This window comes from Haliaeetus leucocephalus, unplaced genomic scaffold (genome assembly GCF_000737465.1).
Source record: "Haliaeetus leucocephalus isolate CR32 unplaced genomic scaffold, Haliaeetus_leucocephalus-4.0 Scaffold406, whole genome shotgun sequence".
Taxonomy (NCBI): Eukaryota; Metazoa; Chordata; class Aves; order Accipitriformes; family Accipitridae; genus Haliaeetus; species Haliaeetus leucocephalus.
Window position 1 is genome coordinate 4,922,962 of NW_010972842.1, and position 26,945 is coordinate 4,949,906.

The following is a 26,945-nucleotide window of genomic DNA, read 5'->3' on the forward strand; positions in this document are numbered from 1 at the left end:
AACCTTTGCTTATGGTTATTTGCAGATCAAACTGCAAGCAATGATCTGAGATTCACAGGCAGCATGGTTCTTTCTAGGGTGACATTTAGTGTTAATAAACTAGAGGTTTATACACAGCACTCAAACAGAGAACTGTTTGTCCTTTTTATTAAAAGCAAAACTGGTACGAACAAAACGGAAAAAAACCAGGAACTGAAAACTCAAGGAGTTTGAACTTCTGCAGCTTCTTTGTTGTAATTTTTTGGAGGGCAGAGAAGCAGGTAGCCGCCCTCTCTGCTCCCATAGAAGTACTGACACTCCCACTGATTTTTCTTCCTGAAAGCCATTGACAGTGTTGCTTAGACCACTGTAGACAAAAAAGGCTTAAATGTGATTAGGCAGGCAGGCAGCCAGTGTTCGCTTATACAGTAATCCCCCCAGATTTTCCCCCTGGACTTCTCATGAATAAACTGGGGGGGGAACCTGTACAGAAATGCCGCTGTCCCAGACTCACCTCATCTCTGTATCCTGCATGCGCTTTGGCAAATTGAATTAAAAGCCCTGTCATATTAGTCTTGAGTGAAAAGTGTGAAAATATATATATATATGGACATAGTTTAGTAATACCTAAAAGAGAAATGGACTGAAATACATCAAGAATATTGGATGGTTCACTGATACAACTAAACTGTTTGATCATTGCTAATAGCACTTGTGTCACTCAAAAATTGAAAAGGTACAGGGTAACCTGCATTTCTCTCTGACCCTGTAAGGCAATCAGCTGAAGTATTGCTAGCCAGAATTAAGCAGTTTCTTTCATGTGTGCTTGATTCTCATTTTATCCAATCAACAGTTTACCTCAGTAATTTCTTAAAGATGTGAATTCTTATGTTGGACCAAAAAAATTGGTATTAACAGATTTTAGTTTGTGCTGAAATTTGAAGCTGGCATCCAAAATCCTCACTGGAGTTTGGAAAGAAAAAGGACAGTATTATCTGGCTATTTTCATCTCCCCTAAATATAGACTTTAAACTGGCATTCCAGTTTCAGAACATTTGGAAAAGATTTAACTTTACCCCCCCCCCCTTTTTGATTGGGAAACATAAACCGGATGACATAGCTTTATTTCATTTCTTCATGCAGAGACACTAATGACAGCTCATAATTGAGATTGTATTGAAGGTCTTTGCTGTTCCCTAGAACCTTCTGTGATGATGACACTAGTTCTTACACCTAAGTATTCAGCAAATTTTTTTTTACATGCCATTTTGCATCTGAATTCCTTTTGTTCCTGCATGTGAATGTTTCAGGATAGCAGTGAGTTACCTCAGTGTTTGTTTGGGTTTTTTTAAAAAAAATTGCATTTCTGGACAATCTGCAGTGAGTTAGGAAATCTGAATGTTGCCCCTTTTGGTCTAGTGTGGTATAAATCCATCTGTTAATATTTTGTAACATTCTGACTTTCATGAGAGCAGTCAGATATATTTTAGAGAGAACATTTGGGTTTTTTCTGGAATACCTTTAAGACTGACACATGTATAACCCCGTGATTTAACCTTATAATCTTTTTTCAGGAATAAACCGCAGGATAGATAAGCAAAATTATTTTAACTGTGTTATTTTTAAACATTCGTGTAAATATCTTAACATAAAATGTGTTTTTCATTAAGAATAGCTGTGGTGTACGTAGCGGTCTCTCTTCTACTCCTTGTTGTACAGGTGCACACCTAGTTACTCAGGGGGTTTTTATTCAGTTTGCCTCTCTGTACAACCACAGGTAGCAGCAGATAGCGGACCTCCTATCCCTCCGAAACCGTAGCTGTCTATTTTCCCAGTAGTCTAGCATTGGTGAAGAGTGTTGAGGAAGGATTAGGGTCTGTGATGATGAGGATGATGATGAGGGTCTGAGCCTCACCCAACAGTCAGTTGCTTCCCTGGAGGTCCTGACGCCGTTTGCCAGGGAGCAGCGAGAGCTGAGCCGGGGCGGCGGGGGGGTGGCACGGCCAGTGGGGCAGGGGGCTCGCCACCCCAGGCTGAGACCGCGCTGCGGGCACCCCGTCCCGGGGAGCCGAAAGAAGGGGCCACCCTGGTCCGCGCTGGCTTGGAGCCGGCCCGGCACCCCGGCGGCCCGGCCCGGGGGTTACGGTTACAGTTACTGCCGTCGTCCTGTCCATCACCGACACCGCCGCGCAGGTCTCCTCAACACACGTGACGCGTGTTGAACGCCATCGCTTCTTCGCGGTCGCTGCATTTTAGTGTCTCTTTGGTGCGTCTTTATTTCGGCTGGGATCGTAGCCTCTCTGCGATAAAAACGTCGGGACTGCTTTAGGCTTGTAGAGGGAGAGCCAAAGAGCATCCCGCTCTGTTAGCGGGACTCCATGGCATGTTATCACACAAACTCGCGTAAAAAAGCAAGTAATGGTGCAGAAAAATCATCTGACTGCTGTTCATGGAAAAATTCTCGACTAAATTTAATGGTCAGATACAGGCTTCAAAAAGGAAGAGGGAGGTGTTGGCTTGTAAAAAACCATTTACTAAGACAGCTGGTTTTTTCATGTCCAGTAAAGAGCAGCAGCTCCTCAGGAAACACAGGACGCTTTTCAGCAGCTGCCATATAAATCAGATGTATCTTTGAGGGTGATCCATTCTCGAAGTAAGCGCTCGCTTTTTGGAAACAGCAGCCACTGTATATCAGGTGGGAGGGATGTGTAGACAGGTATCACATGGGTGTACAGGGCTGTTTACCAGCTTCACTAAGTGCTATTTTTGTGACAGATTAAATCCAACGGTGAGCTGCTCATTAAAAACGTTCAGCTGCGGCACGCAGGGAGGTACACGTGCACCGCTCAGACGATTGTGGACAACTCCTCAGCTTCAGCCGACCTTGTGGTAAGAGGTAAGGTTCTCCAGGTAAAACAGAAATGTGGCTGGTTTTCACCTAGACAAGCAGAGTGTTTCTGGTTGTTCAGAATATGTTATTTCTTACCAAGAAATGACAGAAATTAAAATGAGAAGTGCATGAACATGCCAAGTCCTTAAAGTCTACTCAGGGTACTGATTCTACTCCAGACATTTAGAGGTCTAACTAAGCGTGTGTTTTCCTGGAAAGCAATAAATATTTTTTTTTATTATGGGTATTTTCCTTATGTTAAAGTAATTTTTAGACAGTTTAATTTTGTGTTCATTATTAAAAATAGATTTTAAGTATCATTTCAATGTATCCATTGTATAACATTTTTAAGAAGCCACTTCTGTTTTCTCATAAAGTTTATGAGTTAAATCATTGTGTACAGTACCAGGCCTACATTAAAAGGATTCCTAGTTTTCAAATGACAGAAACCAGGACATTTGGGGTTAAGGTTATCACTCCATTGTTAACTGATCCATGTCTGTTAAGTGTTACTTTGGTCTCAAAACACTGCTTGCTCATACGGTATGTATCCTACAAGATCTGTTACAATGCATGGTTTCAATAGCGTGAGTTAATTCATGTCCTTTGGGCATTTTACTCTGTTTTCGTGCTTCCAGGTATAACACATTCTGAAGTGCTAGTGCTCTGTAAGGCTGACAATTCAAAGCAGACATAATTTGTACTTGGAGCCGCATTGCTGTCATGTTTTGCCCCACGTTCCAGTTATACTATAGAGCTGTATAGCAGCTGAAGTATAGCTTGTGCCTTGATTCTGAATTTCTGTCATCTGAGGATGTTGTGGACTTGAATATTTCTGTGTTTAATTTTTGCTGGGTATTAACAACCAGTGAATGTCATCACTTTTGGATGAAACGTCAAAGCAAATATGATAAGTGGTGAAACTGCAGAATACATCTGCAAAGAAAAAGAGAAGGGTCTGTTCATGTGCCTTACTATTATGCACGAAATTCCTTTTAAAAATAAAGATAGACAAGGTGCCTTATCAAGCTTCTGATTCTCCTTCCAACTCGGTAATTATAATTAGAATCATTGCTCTGAGGTTATGTTGTGGAAGAAATTAGCATTCATTTTATGCTCAACGTTTGGGTTTTAAGACGATGAACACAGTTCTGCTCTAGTGCTGAGTAATTTCTCACTGCCGTTGTTGGCAGTGGAAGACTCAGCATCTTACATGGGCAAGGTTAAATATCTGATTAACTATGACAAAGGTGACATTATAGTTTCACTGCCTTGGTGGGAAGAGGCAACAGCATGGTATGAAAACGCAGAGCCAGGTTCCAGAGCATCTCATCAATGAAGCAGTAAAGGATAGCTGCTGTTCATGCAGGCACACGAAGATATTTTTGCCTGTGCACAAAACACTTCAACGCTCCGTATGGATTGTCCTGTGTGACCTCAGAGCATTAGAATGTCCGTCGTGTTCAGGAGACTCGCTACTGACATTAGTAGAACGAAGACCAGCAGGCCTTAATGGCCCGACCAGCCTCACTGGGACACCCACCCTGCAACTGCCCATCGGCCCCGGAGCCCCGCTCAGCTCAGCCGCGGACCTTCAGCCCTGACCGGAGCTGTGTTGCCGGCATGCCGGCCTCCAGCCCTGCCCTACGCTGTAGGTAGCTTCTCTCCTGGACGGGCTCCTCGGATATACGCGGTGGTTTGTCACCAGATTCCTCGCCTGCGGTACCCAGGACTGCCGTATCGGTACGCGGCTCTGCCCGCCGTGTTCGGACCCCGCGGGACTGCGCCCCGTTGCTGAAGGAGCTGCCGGCCCGGGGGTTACTCGTGGGTCCCGGCTCAGCTCTCCTGAGGGAGCAGCTGGCCCTTGGAGTTTCCCGACAGGTGCCATCTTCAGAAACTTTGATGGTGAAGTGAGAAGCTGCAAGAGAGATCTCCTAAAGAAGGAAGGAAAGAAAGAAGGGTCTTGGGACTGAGGAACCTTTCCATACCTCCCGGCTTGAGGGCTTCTGAAGTGAACGGTCCTGCAGGAGAAGGGGTCTCTCAGGCCTTACGTACCCCAGTCCTTAGAGCTGGGCTAGCAGATATGCACATTACCAGGGTGGAGAGTTGACAAACAACCCCCATCTCAAAAATCAGCTCTTAGCCACAGCTTCTACTTTGTGCATCCTCTCTGAAGACTAATAGGCTGTTTCACATGCAGTGATGTATTTAGTCCTTACCTTGAAAGGGAGGTCCGAGGACAGCTAATTAGTAGATTAGTTTTCAATGCCACTTTAATAGAAGTTGGTTAGGAGCAATCCAGTAGTCAACTGATGTACTTTTTTCCAAGGATACTAAATGGGAACTATTTTTGGATCTTAGGAGAAGAAACAATCAGGAATTAGATCGTCAAAGTCATAGGCCAGAGCCCCATAGGTTGTGTAGAGTGGTCCTGCTTATTTCTTTTTAAACAATGGCATATATATTCTTTAAGGAACCAGTCTAAATTTGAATACTTTTGGGGTCAGGAATGGAATTGCTTGCTCATTAGAAGGATAAATTAATTGAAACCAAGGAACAACAATATACAGTAGTATATTTGTTTGATTCAGTTAATTTCATTTGATTCCTCTTGCTCAGATTTATGGAGAAAATAAAGAGCTCAAGAGCTGAAGGTACATTTGGCACACTGTGTGTTTAGATCTGATGTAGAAATCTCGTTCCGTTCTTTTTGCTGAGTTGTTTTTGTTTTGGTTTTCTGTGGTTTCTCTGTAAATACTGCAGAGACATATATCCTGTTATTTCTTGTTGGTTTTTTTTAATATGCTCTGTGCCTTGTTCAATCAGATTGTTGGATAATTACCTGAATCATGTTGACATATTATTAGCTCCGAATGTGGAATCAGAAAATACTTCTCAATAGGTCTAATGCATTGTCTCTGTTTTTACACAACAGTTAACATATATCACATAATTGTGTATCATAGAAAACAGAAGCATAATAACAAAACCAGAAGAGTCAATATGAAAAGAATGATCTGAAAATACCTATAGGCCAAGTTTGTAAGTAGGTACTAAGCTTTGGGTTACAGAATTGCTGTAAGTTTGAGGGGTTTTAGCACAGCTTACTGAACATTGTGGTGTCTTTTACAGATGAAGATTCCTGTACTCACATATGTATGTGCCTGCATCATTCTCGTCTTAGTTTTCTAGTCTATGAAAAAAGTCACCCGTGCCTGTTGATCTGCACGTTTTGGCCTCTCTTCTGGGGACCAAGGCACAGTACAGCAACAATAAAAAGTTACCCACACAAAGTAGAGGTGTGGGAGTAGTAGTAATTAAAAGAAAATTTTTAAAATTTAAAAAATGCATTTAGAAAAATGCAAGTATTCACTTCAGCCGTTTTTGTCTGTTATTATTGTTCAGAAATAAATCGGGTGGGGTTTGGTGGAGAGGTACAATACCATTTACTAGGTTTAGCAATATACCTGGAAAAAACAGGCAAGTTTTGGGAGCAGAGGCCTATCTCTTCAGATCTGAAGTACAACTAACAAACTCAAAGCCAAATATGGATTGAGAATAATTGCTGTTATTTTAACATAGCTATTTTAAATAGTTGGTTTGAGCAGAAACCATTTAATACTTCAAAAGCATGGAGGTGAGACTGTGAACTAGTTTAGGACAAGCAACTTTTACCTGTAATGATTTAGCTGGGTGTCAGGAGCATACTAATGTGTCATCAAGCCAACATCTGTATTTAGTTCATGACTTTTTATATTCACTAGAGCTATGAATTTTGAAATTAATCTTTGCAAGTATCTGTCTTTCGAAGAAAAAGAAAATACTCTTTAGAAATAATTTTATATGTCCTGTGATGATCAAGACCGAAAGGGCAGATGTTGAATGGCTGTTTCGTGAAAAATTTTTTCACTTTGACAGCTAGTGCTTCTGTTCCTTGGTGGTGGTCTTTGTGGGGTTATTCTGGTGCACAGAGGTTGTTCAATTTCACCCATGTAGTTTGCAAGACTGCTCTTAGTTCAGTGAGTGTAGCGGATTCCACATTTTGACATGTTTTTTTGAAATTCTTGTTGTGGGAAGGCTTTTGTTGAACTGCAGAGAAACATTGCCTAGTTCTGCTTTCACTCAAGTTATATTAGTCTGTAGGAAGTTTGAATCTGATAGTGGGTTTACCACATTGGGGTAATATGAAGGCCAAGAGAAACATAAGAGGTCTATAGAAATGTCTTTCAAGGTATGATTTTTCTCCAATATAGGTTACAAGATTTTCCATTTAAATTGTGGTCAAGGCCAATGTGGCACAAGCAGAAGTGTAGATTAAAGGTGGGCCACCAGTAACGTCATGTTTAAGTGTAATTTAGGAAGGAAGATTCTATGTATTTTTTCTGACTGAGTTCACTGTTGTTTAAAAAAAAGAGCAGCAACAGTTTCAAAGTATCATTTTTTCACTTAAGAAAATCTCAGTATTACTACTTATGCAGGAGTCATGGAAGTTTCATTTGGTAGTTGTTAGATGCAAGAGCACTTATCCTCTGAATCACTCTGTGGAGTATTAAAATCTATATATCCATTTTCAACCTGTTCTTAAGTAGAAAGTGAGACTCGAAAGCGTTGTATCTGATAAATACAAGGAGGAAAGTTAGTGAACTTTCATTTTCAGAATATTTAATTTGTAAATTGAACTACCAATTTTTTTCCTCAGGTCCTCCAGGCCCTCCCGGAGGTATAAGAGTAGAGGAAATTAGAGACACTGCTGTAGCACTTACCTGGAGTCGTGGAACAGACAATCATAGTCCTATTTCTAAATACACTATCCAGTCAAAAACCTTTCTATCTGAAGAGTGGAAAGATGCCAAAACAGGTAAGAGTAATGCCAGAAGTAATAAAGTCAATACATTTTGAAGTGTTTGATTGCTTGAAAGCTTGGCTAATCAGAAAATAGTCACAATAAAAGGAAACCAGGGATGCTGTTAGTGTCTGCTACAGGGTTTGGGAGCAGGTACCGTCCTGTCAGTGTGTTGTCAACAGGTTTCTTCCCAGCACTTGGAGGGCCTGAACTGAATATCAAGAAATACAGAAAAGAACAGGCCAGAGTTTTTACCTGGTTTTTGCCTCTTTCCTTGTTGCTTGAAACATACCACATTAGCTACTAGAATCATAAAAATTTATTTACAGGTTAATTTGGATGACAGATGGGCGTCTTCATTTCCGTATTTGTTATGCAGAAAGTTGGTTAAAAATGTCTGATTTTTCCTAGGAGCAGACTAAGTTCCAGTTGTGTTAAAACTGGCACCCCTAGAGAAAACATGGCTAAGATTATCCTTCTAACCACTGGATGTCATCATTGTGCCACATAATTGCAGTTAAGGAGGCACCTACCTGAACATTGCACACTAACGTATATTTCTTTGCAAGATTTAACATAAATGCATAAATGATGAAAATATTTTTAGACTACTAGTATCTTTGAATGGTTTATGAAGGATAGCATTGCCATGAGCTATACAGAATTGTCCTATCGATACAATTCATTATGCCACAGTAATAAATTACAACTTAAGTGCTTTTCTGTGGAATTAGGGCATCACATACTCAGCATTTCTAAATACTAAGAGTTATAATAGTTTCAGCTATTGTCTTTCATTTAAGTTGTCCTTTGAAACTACAGAGTTAGATGTCTAAGAAATACTTTGACATATTGACCTGAAAATCTGTTATGTTTTTAGAGTAAAAAGTTAAAAATACTAGGCATGCTGCCTTAAATCATATTTCTGTTCTAGAATATGTAGTATATGTAGCTCTATTGTATATAATTACCTCCAACAGGCAGCACTAGTATATGACTTATGTTAAAGTAGCTTGGAAAATAAAACTAGAAGGTTCCGCAGTCCCTTCCCATCTCTTGTGTCTTCTTTAATAGTTTCTGTAGAATAACTGTCTTTGAACTTTAAAAAAATAATTAATGTAGAAATAAGAGCTGTTCAAATAACTGATAATTTGCTTCAGTAACAATATATGCAGGAGGGAGGATACTTTTAGACCAGTCTCTGCTTTTTTCAGGATAAATTATATTTTATTTCCTATTCATTTTTTTTCTTTTTAATTAAGAAAAAAGGAATTGGGAAGAAACAATGTTATAGGAAGAATAGGAAGAATTTATAAACAGCAGGTGGCAGCTCTGATACTACTTCCTTTTGTGCCGCGTGTTACTGGAACTAGTAAATGTGTAGGACATAAAAGTGCTGGATGCAGATCTTTACTCTGTCTGGTTCAGAGCAGACACTTGAACCCATCTGTCTCACTTCTCAGGAAGATTCCCAATTTGCAGTGTTGCGGGCATGATGGGATGGACTCTCTGCATCTCTGAAGTTCTTCTGCTTCACAGAATTAATGATAGTCATTGAGACATGCAGTCAGACTGAGTCTTACCCTGTAGCACATTGAGTGGGATTAACATCTTGATTGGGACAAGGAGGAATCTAGATTGTTGATTTCCTTTTTTAAGAAGCTAGCAGGAAGATGTTCATTTCTGAAAAGTTGAAATAAACTATTCCAGTGTTTTAAAAATCATTGCTTTTTCATTTGGACCACACTGAGTAATTTTGATTAATACATGATTCCCTCAAAAAATAGTTCACCATAGTAACCATCAGTGGCACCACTGCAGGCTTTTACTTAATTTCTGGGCGCATCCCAGTTTGGTTTGGTGTTCACTTTCATATGAAAGAAGCATGATGAACAGTCCAAATTGATCTCTCATCAGTGTTTAGACTATTATTTAATGCTGCTAGTTTTCAATGTGTGGAAAAAAAAAAATACTTTGGCATGGCACTTTGGAATACTGTTCTTGTTATTGCTACTACCATTCTTCCCAAACCAAATCATTCATCTCAGGTTGCATAATATCAAGTGTGTTTTATGAAAGAAGCATGTTCTGCTTCACAGTATGGAGATGTGTATGAATGGGTTATGTAATAAGCTGTTTATATTTATGTTGCTCTTTCCAGTTAAAGGGATCAGATTCTCATCATGTTGAGTATTCATAATTATTCTGGGAATTTCTGGCACAGTGAGATTCATTATGAAGAGATTGAAACTAGCCCAGGAAAAGGAATGCCAAATTTGTATCATGGCTTGCATACCATAGGAGGTTTGCAGTGGCTCCATTGACTGGACAGAAAAATACTTTGATTGAGGTTGAGGGAGGGTGATGGGTAGGTAGAAGGAAAATGGAAAGTGTTTTTTCTTTCTCTTTCAGGGCCTCACTTTAGAATGAAAAATTTAATGATCATTAGGTAGAGGAAAGTTGTGTCACCATCCAGTGCTTACACAGCCGTGCCTGGTTTTTTTGCAGCCATTGCATTCTTATTTTAATTCCAAACCAGCTGCCTTTCCAGTGCAGAATATCTCATTTCTCATCTCCCTTGAACCCAAGATTCTAACCTGACAAACAACTCTTGGCCCACGCAATAAATGAAAATCCTCTTTCTATAACTGCAGACAGCTGTAGAAACAACCCCTGTTGTCTGTGAATTGTAGACAGACAGTCACGAGTTACGCATTTTGTTTATGGTAAAGAAGCTCATCCTTATGACAGTAATAAGTCTTTTCACAGGACTTACAAGAACACTTACCCTTGTGGGATCAGAACTAGATAGCAAGTTGTAACATGCTCACTAATAAGGTGCACCAAAATATGACCACATTTTATAAACCACTCTTTATCAATTGATCGAACCCTGCATTTGCACATTTCTAGCCCTTGTCTATATCATGAATTTTTATTTTACTGTTTTGGCATTCCAGGTTTCTCATTGCATTTGTCTGTAGGCAAAATGAAATTCTACAACTACAATACTTAATTAGTAAGGATACCTCATAACTGCATGTACTTCTTTTGCTTGTTCACGCCCAGCTAAAACTTACAACTCTATAAGGGTTTATCCAAGATAGTGTCATAGTTTCCAAATTCCCAGTCGCTGCATGAGTACTCCCTGTAAATTGTGGTATTCCTAATGTACAAGAAGTTTCCTTCAGTTGGGTACATGTGGTTGCAGAATAGTGGTAGTTTTGCCGAAATCCACCATGTTGTTGGCTGACCTTATTGTAAAAATGCTGTTTTCTAAAGCAATTTCTTATTTATTTTAGAACCATCAGATATTGAAGGAAACATGGAATCTGCAACAGTGATTGATTTAATTCCATGGATGGAATATGAGTTCCGGATAATAGCAACAAACACTTTGGGGACAGGAGAACCTAGTATGCCGTCACAGAGAATTAGAACTGAAGGCGCTCGTACGTAAACAGAAAATATCAAGTTTTTTAATGTGCTTCTTCATTTTCACATTTTTATTAATTTTGTAATTTTGGTTTTTATTTGAAAAAAACCACTTTGTAAGAGCAAGTCTGGAGAATATCTTTTCAGCCATACTACTGTAGATTTCAGTAACCAAATACCAGACTGTCCAGGTGTGATAGCATCAAAGCAGACAGGAAGGAAACATGGTGATAAAAATGGCAAATTTGCCTCCATTGCTGAAACAGAATCATACTGTATCTTTCAGAGATCCCCTACTGTATCTATCAGTCAGGTTGTTTGTGTATGAATGCATGCACATGCTTGGGACCAGGGTACAGGATTTAGAAAAAAACATGCATGTGTTTAACAAGAAAAAAGTCCATTTGCTATTTAGTTTGTATTCTAACTAAAGAATACATGGCAGGATGTGTGGTATACTGGATAATGCCATTTTTCTGTGATTGAAGGTTTGGTCTTGTGTCTTCTTATTCCACGTCAAAGATGTGACATTATCCGACACAACATACGCCCTTATCAGTCTAATTGCTCAGTGTTAAAATCTCAGAGCATATTTAAGGATATCCTTTAGGCTCAGGCACATCCTTTTTAAAATTAATTCTCCAAAATGAGGAATTAGATGTTATTATTCAAGATAATACATTCTGGTTTGACTGTACAAAGGAGATAACAGCAGTGCTCTAGGAGCAAAAAGACTGTGTCACACAAAGCCTCTATATACCGGTATATCCTCCTTAACACATATTAGCACCCATGTGCAACCTAGATATATTTACAATTGTTGTCCCACTAAAAATGAAAAATCAAAGTGTAAACGTTAATTTTTGCAATTACACCTGCTAGGTTATTGCTTTGATTAGATAGTATTTTCAAAATAAAATGTATTTGCATTGCAAATTTCAAAACATTTATTAAAAAAGACTCACATTTGGTCCATTAAAAATTTTGTTGCTTAAGGAGAAAGGAAATACAGATTGGTTAAATTAATCTTTACAGGGAAGGAAAAGCCAGAGAACTTCAATACTAAAGTAAAAGGAAATTGCCACGTATAAAATTGACTATTAGCATCATCTATTTTATGACTTAACAGCTGTATTTGAACACCCAGGAATCTAAATGAGAAATCTACACACACTTCTTGGAGTGCCTTGTGCACAATAGACATTTTTGAAATGTCAGAAAAGAGACAGAAAGGGAGGGGAGATAATGCTCACAGGTGGAATAGTGATAGTATCCTGCAGTTTGCAGTGTGCCATGTTTGTGGTGTTTGTTGTAGCCTCCAAAAAATGGCATACCCTTCAGTTTTGTAGCAGGATGCAATGCTTTTGCAAGGGGTAGTCTGTTTTGGCTGTTGTCTGATTCCCCATGCACAACACCATTGTCATCTCTGGCAGACTGCAAGACATTTTGGGGGAAAAAAAAGCAAAATGTTTATGTAGGCTTCCTAGGCATCAATCAGCACTTCTTGCAGTGCCAAAATAGGGTATAAATCAGTAACAGTTTGCAGATGAACTTCTGTGCCCAAGTGCATTTCCTGCCAGGAGCTGGAATTCGTTATGAGCAGCAGCAATACGATTTGGGTTGCACTGTCAACTTCCAGGGTACTACAGAACCAGTACTGCATGTGCATTTTCATGTAAATCTGAAGAAGGTAAGTATTTTATTGCACAAACAACAACCCATATCCACACATTGTAGTTATTTTTAACATTTTTTCTGTGTTAAACAGCAACAAACAGTGCTGCATCTTTGTTGTACTGTATGGGTGAAAAATAATATCTGTTAAACTCACAGGTTATCAGTGGCTTTTTCAGTGTCTCTTCTTGTAGATAACTAATTTCAGTAACATCTTTATTAGCATGCTAAGAATGTGTGCTATGATTTTTCTTTTTAATGAAATCTGCTTCCTTCATCAATAACACATTTCACAGTGATTTCTTGAAATTCAGTGGATCAAAGTCTGCTTTTATGTATTTTAGCTTCTGGATGCATTAGAGTAATTGTCTAAGTACAGCTGTTTGAATTAGTAGCCTGGTCTTAATGGAGAGAGAAACCTGGGTTTAATGGTTGAGAGGAGAGAGTTTCTTTTGAAAAGGGTGATTTGTAAGACATTAGACAGTCTTTTTTCTTTTCTCTGGCAGCCTCTGTATCTTCTTTGACTACTTAAGCATTCTAGCAAACCTCTGCTTCTAACTTAGCACTGAAGTTATATGCTTATAATAGATAGTGTGACTACTGTGTATTTCAGTAATAACAAGGTCAAGTAATAAGTCAAGCTTCCTCTCGAATTGTCATGATATGTGTGTTTAGTCTCACTCTCCACTAATTTGTTTTCTGGAAGGCCTGAAATAAATAACACCAGTCATGCACTGAATTTCATGCTGATTTCAATTTCAAATTTATTGCTATATATTTTTATCCTTTCTGGAAACATTAATTCTTATCTGCTTTGTATTTCTCCTCAGCTGACCCTCAGAGAAGGCCTCAGCAAACATCTTAATTAGTAGGAGAGCACTTAGGAATTATCCCCTTACTATCTTGTGACATTCACTGATTAGTGGAGAAAATGCCTGATCGTACAAGAATTCTTAACACAAAGAACATGTTCATGTAGATATGACATGTAGTTAATGCATGGTCACCTGGGGCATGTTTAACGCACTATAGATAGGCCATCATTGCCTAAGTTTTCAGTGGTACTTTGTGTGTCCTTAGTATTGAGTGACAGCAAATAAATACACAAACACCGTAGAGGGATAGCAATAGAATCCTCACACTTAGTGCAAAGAGTCTTACAGAAATGAGAATACAGGACTGATTTGTAATAGAGTCCTTCAGGGTATCCTGCTTTACCAGTCAGCTGTGCACTGATGATAGCTCAACAGTTTTTATTTCATCACACACAATATCAGTGTAAAATACAGTAAGTGCTATGCCAGCTTTGCTTCTGAACATCTACCCATTCTGAACATGCCAATCAAGAAGACATGCGCCACTAATCTAGAATAGGATTAGGATGCCAGTGCTTCAGATATATATCCATGGGTTTAACAGTACACATTGTGAGTAAATATCTTGAAGTGATGGAACTAACCACAGTCTGTTAAGGTAAATACATGTGCAAGTCCTGGGTGCTTGAGCCTTTGGCATGTCAACGTCTGAGGAAGCACAAGCACAACACACAGTGCTTTTCTTAAGACCTATGAGGAGTGTTCCGTTTCTGAATATTCAATTAAATATTTGTAGAGAATATGGTTGAAAAGAAGAATGATTGCTAGCTATAGTTAGAACTGGCATGGTTCCTGCAGCAGTAGCTATACATTAGTCTTGGCAAGACCGCAGACTCTCACAGCTATTACAGACTATCATTATTTTAATTGTGTGTGCCACGTGTGCTCATTGGCCCTGCTGGTAAAAGAAAAAGTAAATAGTGATATTTTTACTGACTGCATACTTCGTAGTCATTTTTCTTGTCTCTTCTATTTTTCTAGCTCCTAATGTGGCTCCTTCTGATGTCGGAGGAGGCGGGGGGAGCAATCGAGAGCTGACAATAACATGGATGGTAGGTATTGCACCGACATGGCACGAAACCTTTACTTCCTTGTGTCTGATCTCCTCCTCCTGAAACCCGTGGATGGTTTGTCACTGGCTCCTGTGAGAGCAGGATTTGTACACAGTATATTCAGGTTTTCAGACTTTTCTCATAAAAATATGTAAAAAGGAATGAGGAAGACAATATTTTAGATGGTTTTGTATTGGACGTTTCTAAGATATGATCTAAAACATTCTCGGAGTATGTTTCAAAGAGATTGAAACACATACTGACTATGATAAGTCATTGATGTAACTGCATTTGAAAATTCTGCATATTGTATCTTTCTTTGAGCCTTTTTCTGTTACAATCTGAATAGCACTCAGATTACTACAACTAAAAGTATAACAGCTTAATTATGACTTCAATGTGCTGTGCACAGATTTACAGGCTATAAAAAAAAAAGAAAATACATTGCCATTCTATAAACTAGCCTGTCATAATTATTAACTGGAGTTTTAAGGAAATTCTTGTCTATTGACATTTTATAAGTTTTATTTTTTGGTAGTGTGACTGGTAATACAAAACAATGTTGCCTCATGCCACAATTTAGCCGTTCATTGAGATCCACGTACTGATATTGTTGCTCTTTTCCTCCAAGCCATTAATTTTTCTTTAATGATTATGTATTAAGCAAAATAAAGAACGGAGAAAGGGACAGAGATAAAATGTTAATCACAAAAATAATGCAATGAAAAGTTAAAAAAATTACAGCGTTATCAAAGAAGCTTTTCAGTAAGCACAGTCTTTTTAAAATTTAATCTCTCTCATGTACTGTAGGTATTCAGTTCATGATATTTTGTCTTTAAAAAGTCTTGTATATATAGCTATATTTATAAATGCTCTCTTCGTTCTGGTATTGAAGCAATGGTTTTTAAAATTTACCTATACTGTGGGGAAAAAAATGCTTCTGAAAACAGGGAAGAAGGGAAAAGAGAGGAAGATAGGAAGAAAGCAAACCCCAGAACAAGAGAGCATAAGAATTTATAAGCAAAGCTGTTGTGTAGGCAAAAGTTACATGGAAGAGAGAGTTGAAGTCTTCTGAAGGGTATTTGGGAAAGCTAGGGAGGAGAAATAAAGCAAAAAAAGCCTATCTGAGTCATGTCAGAGCCTATCAGTATCCAGCAAAAACAGAGTTACAGAAGCATTACCTCTGGCAAAGAAAGGTGATTAAATGTTATGCTTGAAAAAATTACCAAGTCTATCTTGCTAATGACCTCTCTGTTCACCTTCATATAGCTATGAGGCACATAAGGCACATTACACCATTTTTGTCTTTTGGGGAATAGTTTGTATCAGATGTAGCAGCTTATTTACCTCTATGAAGACTGCTTTTTCTTGTGGGAAGTGATATAAAGATGACATAATTCCAACAGCAACTTTGTCATTGTTGTATAGGGATCCTCCTTATGAATGTACAAATTTTAATTCATACGCATATTTCTTTCTTTTTGTACTTAAGGTTGATCATACCTCTTTGGAAAAGTTCTGAAGTATGACACAGAAATAGTCAGCCATGTGTTTGGGCTAACACATTTGGGCTTTCCTGTTTTGGTTTGGTTTTAATTCAATTCAAAATATTTACTCAGTCTTCCTAAGTATTTTAGCAATGAATTTACCTAAAGAAAAAATTTCTAAGTTTCTGAAAAAGGAAGAACTACACTTCTGTTAAAATATATTGAAAAGGTTATTTCTTCATTCCACTAACAATAGGTTAGGAATTAGATGTATCCTAATGGGTTTGATTCTGATCTTTATTTATTTTTGAAAAGCAAAAGTCAAATAAGAACACATGCAATGGACAGTTGCACAAGACCTAGATTATTTTGTTATTTCTTCACAAGTGCTGTCTTATAAAAACTTTAACAAACTACAGAGCTACTTCTTGCATTGCATGTAAAGAGCCATACTTGTGGCATTTTCAATACAGTGAAAACTCAGCTGTGATCAAATTAAAAAAAGAAAATTATAACCAGGAGAATAGTGACTAATCCAAGATCTGAAGTACAAGATCATTTCAGTCTTTCCTATATGCCCAAGTAGATTTATAATCCAATTATTTCTCTTACCTAATGCCATGCTTTTTACATCTGTTCTGTAATGAGTAGCTCATTTAGTCAGACAAATTAAGCATTGTTTCAAATATTTACTTCCCAAGAATCTTCCACTACTATGGCTAGCAAGTGTTTTTGAGTAGAGGCATTAGATTTACAGAGCCTGTCTGACAGACAACAATATATCTATCTGTAAGGCTAAGATAAAGGTGTATATTGATTCCCCAAAATGTGCTGACATTTGCATACACTACTCAAAATAGTCCTTAATTAAGAAGAGAAGAACAAAATGTATGGCAGGTTCACATGTTGCTGCCAACCCCCTTTCAGCTTTTGTTATGATTCATAAGCCCAGGTTGAATGAGACAGCCAGAGATGCAATCAAAGCTCTTCTGAGTCTTGTTTTGAAAGAAGAACTGAGAAAGAGAGCTAGGAGTGGCATGCCCATTCTTCCTCATTTTTCCCCATGTGTTTTTTCATCTTCCATTTTGTTTTTCAAAGTTTTTAGTGGATACTACAAACTATTCAGCTACTTATATCTACTTATTATGTGCAGCCATTGGAGGGCAAGCTGCTTGCAATGTTTTATTTTAAGACTTTCCAGAATATAATTTTTAAATGCCAGTCCTGGCTTTCTAAAGTTTGCTCTGGCTGAAAACCATTCTGAGACTAGGGCTGCATCCAGGCCGCTTACTTTGGCATATGAGATATGATTCTGGTTTATTTTAAGCAGCTACATACAATGGTAGATTCAGAAGACGAGCTATTGAACGTGATCCAGTCTGTGAAATCTTCTACTTTTTGAATTGCAAGGTTGCCTGTGAATCTAAACTTAGGTACACAAAGGTACGTTAGCTGTTCTGGGAAACTAGGCATCCAGTTTTCACCTGATGTCTAGTCAGACCTGAGGTAGAAAACAAGCTAAGGCATGTGTTATACGTCATCCAATAGGTACACTCAGAATATGCCTGACACACAAAAAATTAAGCACATGAAATAGATTATCCAGGTTTGGAGTTTTGGGGTTTTTTTTCATAGCTGATCTGTAGTTAGAGTCTTCACCCGGTGCCTTGTGGTTAGCGTCACAACTAGAGACCAAATATCCATCTCCTTTTTGGCGTGAGGAGTTTCTCAAATTTTATCTGTTGGCAGTCATCTTAATTACCAATTATGCTTAAGTCATTCATGTGTTCTCAGAAGTCATGTTGTAGGTAGATGGGTATCTTTCCACCGTCTAAAGCTCAATTATAATCCAGATTTTACATACATCGGCATTTCACCTATGTCCCCCAGAAAAGCCAAAGAAGTTATGTATGTAGAGACCTGCAGTCAGCTGCATCAGTCAGGTGTCTTCTGCAACATGGAGTCATGGTTAGAGTAACCACTCAAGAAGCAAGAGGCGCTTAGTCCGGAAGATTGTCCGTACATATCCCATGTTCTAGAAGGGTCTCCTAACCCTAGTCATGGTGTGCCAAGGCTACTTTCCAGTATTTGATTGAACTGAGCCACTGTTCTGCTAGAGATGCAGTTAAGTATGGGGAAAAAAGAACAGCAAGCAAGAGGAAACCTGCTCATTACTGAACTCTACAGATGGTAAATCCTGTTGGATTCTGGGCCTGACTCCCACAGCTGCTTTTTGCCTGTATCCAGTGATGGTCCCGTGCTGAAGCACTGGTGTCTAGGGAGCTTCATCTAGAACCAGCTTTCTGTCCTCAGCCAGCTGAAGGCTGCCTGCTTTTAGTATTGCTGCACTGTTGTTCTTGTGACTTTAGCATTGATGTTGCAGAGTGGTGAAACTTTACAGCAGCAACAGAGAAAACAGGATACAATGGGATCTGATAGCTGGTACACCCGGGAGAGGGGTCAGTGAACCTTAAGCTGAGTAAAGTCAGAAGTCCCAGCCTTTGGTCTGATTCTGTACATTTCTTGGAAGCTTTGTCATGAAGAAAAGAAGTTCCATCATTGTTCATCTGTCCTTATCAGATGTTTTTTCAAATTTTGAGTTCCGACGTCTGTGTTTGCCTTAATTTTTTTCTTGTTCTATTATGTATACTAGTGTTCTAATCCATGTGTTATGTTTCTGAAGTCAAAACTTAAATGTTTCTCTTGTTCCAAAAATTCGGTGAGTTTTCACCTGAATTTTCTTTCTCACAGAATCTTTGGAGTTTCATTCTAGCTTCAAACAAATACAAACACCAAAATTTATGAGCTAGGGGTTTTTTTGACTTGTTCCACTATTAACATCTAAGTTTCATAAATCCTTGCGCAGAGTATCTCCACACATATTGGCTGAAGTGCTACAGTAGTGGGCAAACACCTAAAGAGAATAATTACTCTCTGTTGCACTGCTCCAGGACCTTTACTTCAAGATAAGCTATTTCATCACTGTGAGGCTTACAGAAGGGGAAAAGGTAGTGCAGGAAGTTTATTTTCAAAGGATGCTTCTGGTCAGCCTTCAGATGCACTGATGAATGACCTGATTTTGTCCCGTTGGGTGCACTGTCTAATAGTTGTGGTAAAGGCTCTGTGGACTGAGGAGGGATCACTGAGTGTAGAGCTTTGGTAAATGAAGCAAAATTCATTATAGCAGATTGTGGTCCATAATTTTAAATTTTCCAGTATCCCTAGTTATAGGAAATCAGCTCTAGTTTTAAGAACTATTTTGGATAGATACCTTTAATGCTCATGCTGAAAGTGGGAGTCAGTCATTTCACTTAAACTTTTACCACTTAGAAGCTAGGTAGATAGTCTCAACCAGCAACTGGACCCCCTCCATCATCAGTGAAAAGTGGTAGGATGAATCATTCTTTGAATGTGTCCATCTTAATCAGCTGTGCCAGTTGCCTAGGTGACCAACTTTCTGTAAATTAATATAATTTGGACCGGCCACGTAAATTTTCTCTTCTCTCTCTCTGTTTTACGGGAATATCTATCTACACAGATGCACATGGACCCGTATACTTGCATAGCGTATCTGTGTTACATATCCACTGTCGCTTACTCCTTAAGAAACATTTTTTGTTAGCTACAGTTGACAACACTTTTAGTACACAATCATTCTTGGTTTCTTTCTGTAGGAGATAACGTGATGTGCCTTGCACTGAGTTTGGATGAGGAACAAGATCTTAAAATGTTTTAGTAGCAGATCCACTGATTTGATAGTATATTTTTAAAGGGGGTGGGAGCAAATCATAGAAGCAAACCAGGAGAAAATGGAACTTCAGTTCAGTGTTTTTACAATGTGGGTATCAATGCTTTCTGTATTATTTATTTTTCATTAGAGATCCATTTGTTTAGTTGGCTACAAAAATTAATGTTTTATCTTTTGCCTCTTTAGCCTTTGTCAAGAGAATACCACTATGGCAATAACTTTGGTTATATAGTGGCTTTCAAGCCATTTGGTGAGAAAGAATGGAGAAGAGTTACAGTTACTAATCCTGAAATTGGCCGGTATGTCCACAAGGATGAATCAATGCCACCTTCAACCCAGTATCAAGTAAAAGTGAAAGCTTTTAACAACAAAGGGGATGGACCATTCAGTCTCACTGCTGTCATTTATTCAGCACAAGATGGTGAGTAAAGGTTCCAGATAAGTTTTACACTGAGGGTCCAGATCAGCGCTACCATCAGTAGAGAGAACCTGGTCCTTCACACTGATTTATATAGCAACATACACCTTCAGCAAGGAGGGGCTATATTGCCCTCACAAAACACTTGTAGTTTGTTCTGAATAAACAACTTCACACTCCGCTTTCTATGTGATGCAGGGCACTTGGTTGTACTTGCTGTCAATGAGCAATACACAGAAGCATTCGAGATTCTTCACACCGCTTGTTAAAGGATTTAAAAAAAGAAATTCTGATCTTCATAATTGGTCACCTAAAACATTTACATCGTTATCCAGCAATGTCTCTGTGGTCTTAATACATGTATTTGACATGAGTGTATTTTTTTCTTCTTAACAGACCACGCTAAAGCCTATTATTCTAGTAGATCAGTATCAGAATTTAGCCCCAAATTGTGAAGGAATGGTAGTTCAGTTGCATCAAGTTATATTTCCAGCATGTTCAGAGTCTGATATAAATTATCTGTGCCACATTCTTTATTCTGGTTTGGAAGTTAGATCTAGCAAGTGAATAATTTAGTGAAAAACTCTTTGACACTTCACTAAAATCTTTTTCTTAATTCTTACTGGAATTATTTCACATTTCCTATTATCTTTAGGATTGAAGTTTAAATGACATTTCCAAACTTAGTGGGAGAGAGAAAGGACTAGAAGAAGGTCTACCTTAAATCAGAAGAAATATATACAACATCCTAATTGCAACATAATCACTCAAGCCTGTTTTAAAAAAATGTGGTTTATTAATTTCTGCCAGAAACCCAAAGAACTGCTCATATTTTTCTTTCCGTAGAGCAGAATCTCCTTCACAAAGTCAACAGATCCAGACCAAAGAGCCAAAAGGAGGCATATGATAACAAGGCCACATTCTCACACTTCCGACTCTGTTCTTTACTCTGTGTACTTTATAGGAGATTTATGTTCATGATTCCCATTAGCACTAATGGGAGCTTTGCACACAAATCGCCCACACACATAGAAAAGATAAAATAGTCCTTTTGTTTCTTACAATAGTTCAAGCTAGCAACACTTAGCTATCTGAAGAGGCTAATTCTAATCCTTTTTCTCAGAGAAGTGTACCTTAGGATATCATCTTCAGCAGCTGCTGCAGCAACAGAATGGTTGTTTTTGCAATTGTATAAATGAGTTAGTAAATAGCTATGATGTAGTAAAAGCCATATCTGCCAGTTAACATTTCAGTATCCATTCTTTTTCAGAGACATTATCGACAGCTGACTGATAAGCTCCCACATGTTTATATTAAGATTATACTAACCATGTCAGAGATAGCAGTGTGTTTGTATAGCTTTCTAAGTTCAGAGACATGGCAGACCCTAGGAGCTCCAAAAGACAGAGGAAAAGCAAATGTGCAGTAGTGCCAGCTTCCAGATAAAGAAGTCTTTTCGGTGGCTGCTGATGTCCTAACATAGACTTTAGCAATGTCCAGACACTTGATAGAAATACTTGTGGTTGAACGATGCCAGATGTGGGCAGCAAAAGGAATAGAAGCTCAGTGAACCTACTTCTTTTCTTTGATTTCAAGCACAAGAGTCGCCAAAACAGTCAAATTCACGGTGCTCCAAACCTTACCAGTAGTGCTCACAGCTCCTATGCAGAGCTACGACCCTGAGTACTGACCATATCAAATCCAGGAACTGCAGGGTGGGTTAGAAGGAATTTTTCCAGTAAGTGTAATGGAAGTTAGTCCAAAGAGCATTCTGCAGTTTTCTGCTGATATCAGGACTTATACAAAGTCACCTCCATACCTTGTAGCATGCTTACTGGCTCCCAGCCTTAACTTGGTATAGTTGCGCTTAGAAGATAATTGTGTGATGGCCAGTATGTTTTCAGTGAAGAGAACATATTGTGAGGCCCATGTGATTGCTTCTTTAGTTGGTAGAATTACTGAATTAGAAGACTGGAGAAAAGCAGCTGATGTCATCTTTCTGGCTCAGGAGAGACTGCAAAATATTTACAGAACACAAATGCCAAATAGGGATATAAATTATTTGGAGCTCATAAACAAGCATAAGCAGATGAAATATTCTTTAGAGTACTGTATCAGCAAAATCCCTGGCAGTTGGAACTTTTCAATATGAAACATCTTGGCAAATTCTGTAATTGATATAACGGAGAAGAGTCTGACAGTGATTTGGGAATAGATTAGATGATCACATCTATTCCACCTGAACTTCTGTACCTCTGAATCAGCAAGTGATATTACTACTGTCAGACAACACAACTTCTCAAAGGTATTAGTGAGATTTCAAAGCAATATGGTCATACAGCATTCCATATGGATATGTATAAATACGCATACATACATAAATATAATGACAGCATTTCCACTAATTTGTGGATTTTGTAATATATCTATGTCTGTCTAGTTAGAACTGTGGGCATCTTTATTCGCTTTAGTGACTGGGGAATTTCTGTGTTCCCACATGTTTTAATCCAAGTTCCATATCTGACAACTACTAGTCATACCTGCCATTGCTAGTAGCAAGTAATGATTGCTAGTAATGAGTGCACAGGCCTCTTGCTTATCTAAATTCCTGTCATTGTGAAAACAATTTTGCAATAATGTATCATTTTTTAATTATACATTTGCATTATTAACAGTCATTGAAAGACAATTACAAAAGGTAACTTTGCATATAAGATTATTTTGTTACCTTGGTTACTTTTCATGAGAGATGTAACTGATTTTTTTCTTAACAGTGGCTGTTTTGATGCATAGTTGACTGGATGCCCAGTTGGAAGATTAAGTATATGAAAGCTTTCCTCAGCTCAGGCTGCCATGCCTGTCTGTTGCAACTTGTTTCAAAAGATTCATGACAGAGAACTGTTCTTAGCTTGGAAAACTTTATCTTTTATAGACATTGCTAAGTTCATACCTTTTTAAATTCCTTACCTCACTTAAAATACAAGCAGCAGTGAAATTAACAGCTTCTTATAATGAAACTAGAACTTAGTATTTTTAGCCCTGAATAAAAGCCTATCACATTATAATGGTCTGTGTTCTATGTTGGCTGCTGTCCAGAACTAAGAACACAAGCAAAATCAACTGTGTGATGTATGCCTGATAAAAGGGTGCTCTTGGATTATTTCTCACCTATGTTCAAGTTTGTATGTGCCACTAGCCAGGTCTATATCTAATATCTAGTCTTCTAAAAACTTTGTATCATCACGACTAAGTGAATATTTGTGTGTAACTAGCTTAAAAAATCTGATGTATATAATCTGTGAGCTGCTGCCCAATTTAGTAAGAGATCACTGGATGCTTCATTCTGTTTATCAAAGCCTGTTTATAATTTACAGAAATTTCAGCATGGAATCTATTGAAGCATAAAAATACATAGTCTGAGCCAAGTAATAGGATCAGTGCTTTGTTATTATAGAGTCATTTCCCGTACAGATCATCACTGAATTTAAAGTAAAGTTCAAGTAAAACCAGATTAAAGACTAACACACTTGGCTTCCTGACACCAAGAAAATAATACAAAATACTGCAGTGAGAAGAGCCCCTGTAAGCAAGTATAACAGTATCACTGGATGAGATGGGATGTTTAACATGTGTTTCATCTTCCAGCTCCAACTGAAATACCTACAGATGTGAGCGTAAAAGTTTTGTCATCTTCTGAAATGTCTGTTTCTTGGCACCATGTTTCTGATAAATCTGTGGAAGGATATCAGGTGAGTTTAGAGGTGGCACTGTATATCTTCTCATTCATTTAATTTCAGTCATTAAATGCAAGAATAATTCCTACTCTAGCATTCTATCTCCTAGGGTTCATGTCTCTTTAGTTGTCATTTGCTGTACAGATTTCACATCCTGAGAAACAGGTTCTTTTTTGTGCTATGTACTTCATTACTACAACATACTAACAAATGTACTGCTGACTATTCAGCTGAAAAAAAGGCATATTTCATAAGAGAATCTTGCCTATGTTATGTAATTGAATGCCTGTCTCTACCTTCTCAAAACATACTGAAATTAAGTTTTGGGTGTAATTGTCAACACAAAAGTGAAATTATAACTAACTCATGGCCCATCTAAATTAGCAGCAGTTTAATATAATTCACCCACAAATCCTATAGTAAGTTGGACTATGTGACAAGTGCCCAGAATCCAGTATAACAGAGGCAGTGCTATTGTGCAAGACAATGATGGTTTGTTCATGGTTTCTATTCTCCACGTGAAAAAGAGCTTCAAGGTATGTTCATCTGGTCCAGGACTAAGTGGTACTACCAGTAAAAATTGCTCTTGTCCTTGTACAGAGATGACAACAGCCACAGGGTGGATACAACCAGAAATGGCCACGTATACTCCAGCAGGGAATTCTTAACATCCATGTGTAGTGGATGCTGACGAACTCTGCAGTGTGCAGCCAGCTTACTTTGGCGGCACTGCAAAATAGGGATTTGGGCCTTAGTTTGTTAGTGGCTTGCTTTGTGATTTAAGTTGTCGACTGCTTGATGGTAGTCTCTATGTTCCAAAATGAGCACATACAAATGTGGAGTAACCTCGTAGAATGTATTTTTATAACTGAAACCTATGAATAAATGTTGGTTTAATTAGTAATACTTGTTTCTATATTTCCTGATCTCTGTTTCTGTCTCCATGAGATTTATGTAATACTTTTGGGGTACTGTAACAAGATCATAGTGAAGATTTCAATAGGAACTAGCATAGCGTCCCGTATAAAGCTTGATTCCACACAGTACACACATTAGGTTTTAAAATTACAAGCAGAAAACACTGGAGTTTGAAATTAAGGCACTGGCATCAACAGTAAGTCCTAATTTACTAAAGCAGCCCACTGGTTTGGTGTTTCGTAGAGATTGTGCAACTAGAATAGCGTGGACAAATTCATGGTCGTAAGTGAGAGCGGGGTGGAGTGCCCAGCCCTGTGAGCCTGAGTCAGCCCGCCACGTCGCAGTGTTGCGCTCCTGAGCTGGGCAGTCCGTGCAGAAACTGGGCACGAAGCCTGCGCATCCTGAACAAGCAGAGCAGAAACTCGGGAGGCACACGCCGCGGGACTTGTGGGGGTGTGGAGAGAGCAGGAACAAGGAGCGCTGGGAGAGGTTGGGATTGCAGCAGCGATAGAGCGTGACAGTGGATGATGAGAGTCGTAGTGGGGAACGGGGTAGGAAGGCTGGAGGAGTGAGGATAAATGGGGAAAGAAGATGGTGGGAGAACGTTGCCGTAGGCAGCCCACTTTGGGCCGTTTCTTTTTAATTTTACCTTATTTTACATAAAGCCATCTGAGTTGCTGTCAGGGAACATCAGGGGAAGAAGGGAGGGGAGAGGATTCAGCAGGAAAGAACAGGATGCACAGAACAGTCAATAAAAAAAAGAAAAAAGTCAGAAAGAAGCATGGAGGGTCTTTGGGCTGAAAAGAGAATAACTGCTGTTCTGAAGAAAGGTGGGATACCCTGGGAATGGGTGGAGAGCTCTGTTACACAGAACACAGATGTGCGGGATGTGGCCTTAGTTTGATAGCTGGAGTGTAATTTCATCCACTTATTCCTAAAGAGGTACTACACTTCCACAAATCCGGTGTGAACTGGTTGGCTTGAATATGTACAGTGAGCAGTGGCATTAGAATACGAATTTCTTCTCTTTTTTTTCTCTTTTACTAAACTAATCTTCTAGTTATCAGAACTGTGGAAAAAAGTTCCCATCTGGCTACACAATAAACAGACTGCTAGGCATGAATTACTGCCCCATGGAGCTCAGTAAGGTGTGAATTCTGAGGCCTTTTTCTCTAGAGCAATCACCAGCCTCATTCTAGCAGAGGGGAAGGCAGCAGAGGGCAAGCCTGTGCTTCTACACTGAGGGCAAAAGGAAAGTCTTGTGCTCCTGAAGATCAGATCTCCCATCAGTCCTGAAGGAGCCATAGGACAGGGCGAAAATAGAGAGGGCTCTTCCAGAAGGTCAAGGCCACAGATACCTTTTGTGAAGTTACAATACAGGTTGTGGCAGAAGGAGCACTCAAACTACATTATAAAATTCCAACTAATATGCCTAGAAGGCTCTGTCTCTATTGGCATCAAGAAATAATCCAATATTTATTTGTTAATTACTGCTCAGCTGTAACACAGGTTAGCAAAATCCCTCATTCACTAGACCACCTTCTCAGTTTCATTTTGGTCTTTATTATTACCTGAAAATTGCATAAGTGACCTTTTAAATGCTAGAGTTAAGAGGTGGGAGTACCCTGAGCAAAGTACTTGAAGGTATTTCACCTGTGACGCAACACTTTTCACACCAGGAGGAGTCAGATTTTCTTGACGCTAATGCATACTGTCAGGATGACTGCCCTCATGGTGATGAGTGTGAGCTGATACATTTTGCCATTACAGAGGATTATCCTCAGCTCACACTTAAAGAAGAGATAAAGTATGAAAACTATCTCCATCCATATAGAATATTTAAGATTTATGAGTTCTTACAATAGCCCGCTAAAAGCCACAGCTCTTCAGTG

General features: G+C 38.7%; 1 protein-coding gene across 1 annotated transcript in view; it reads left to right on the forward strand.

Moving 5' to 3' along the window:
* Positions 1–26,945, forward strand: part of CNTN1 (contactin 1) — a gene marked incomplete at its 5' end in the record, with an annotated part of 79,498 nt that overhangs the window by 25,486 nt on the left and 27,067 nt on the right. Inside the window, 6 exon segments of the mRNA XM_010574053.1 lie at positions 2,755–2,875; positions 7,569–7,727; positions 11,015–11,164; positions 14,678–14,748; positions 20,170–20,404; positions 24,047–24,150. Of these exon segments, the coding sequence (XP_010572355.1) occupies positions 2,755–2,875; positions 7,569–7,727; positions 11,015–11,164; positions 14,678–14,748; positions 20,170–20,404; positions 24,047–24,150 (840 nt within the window).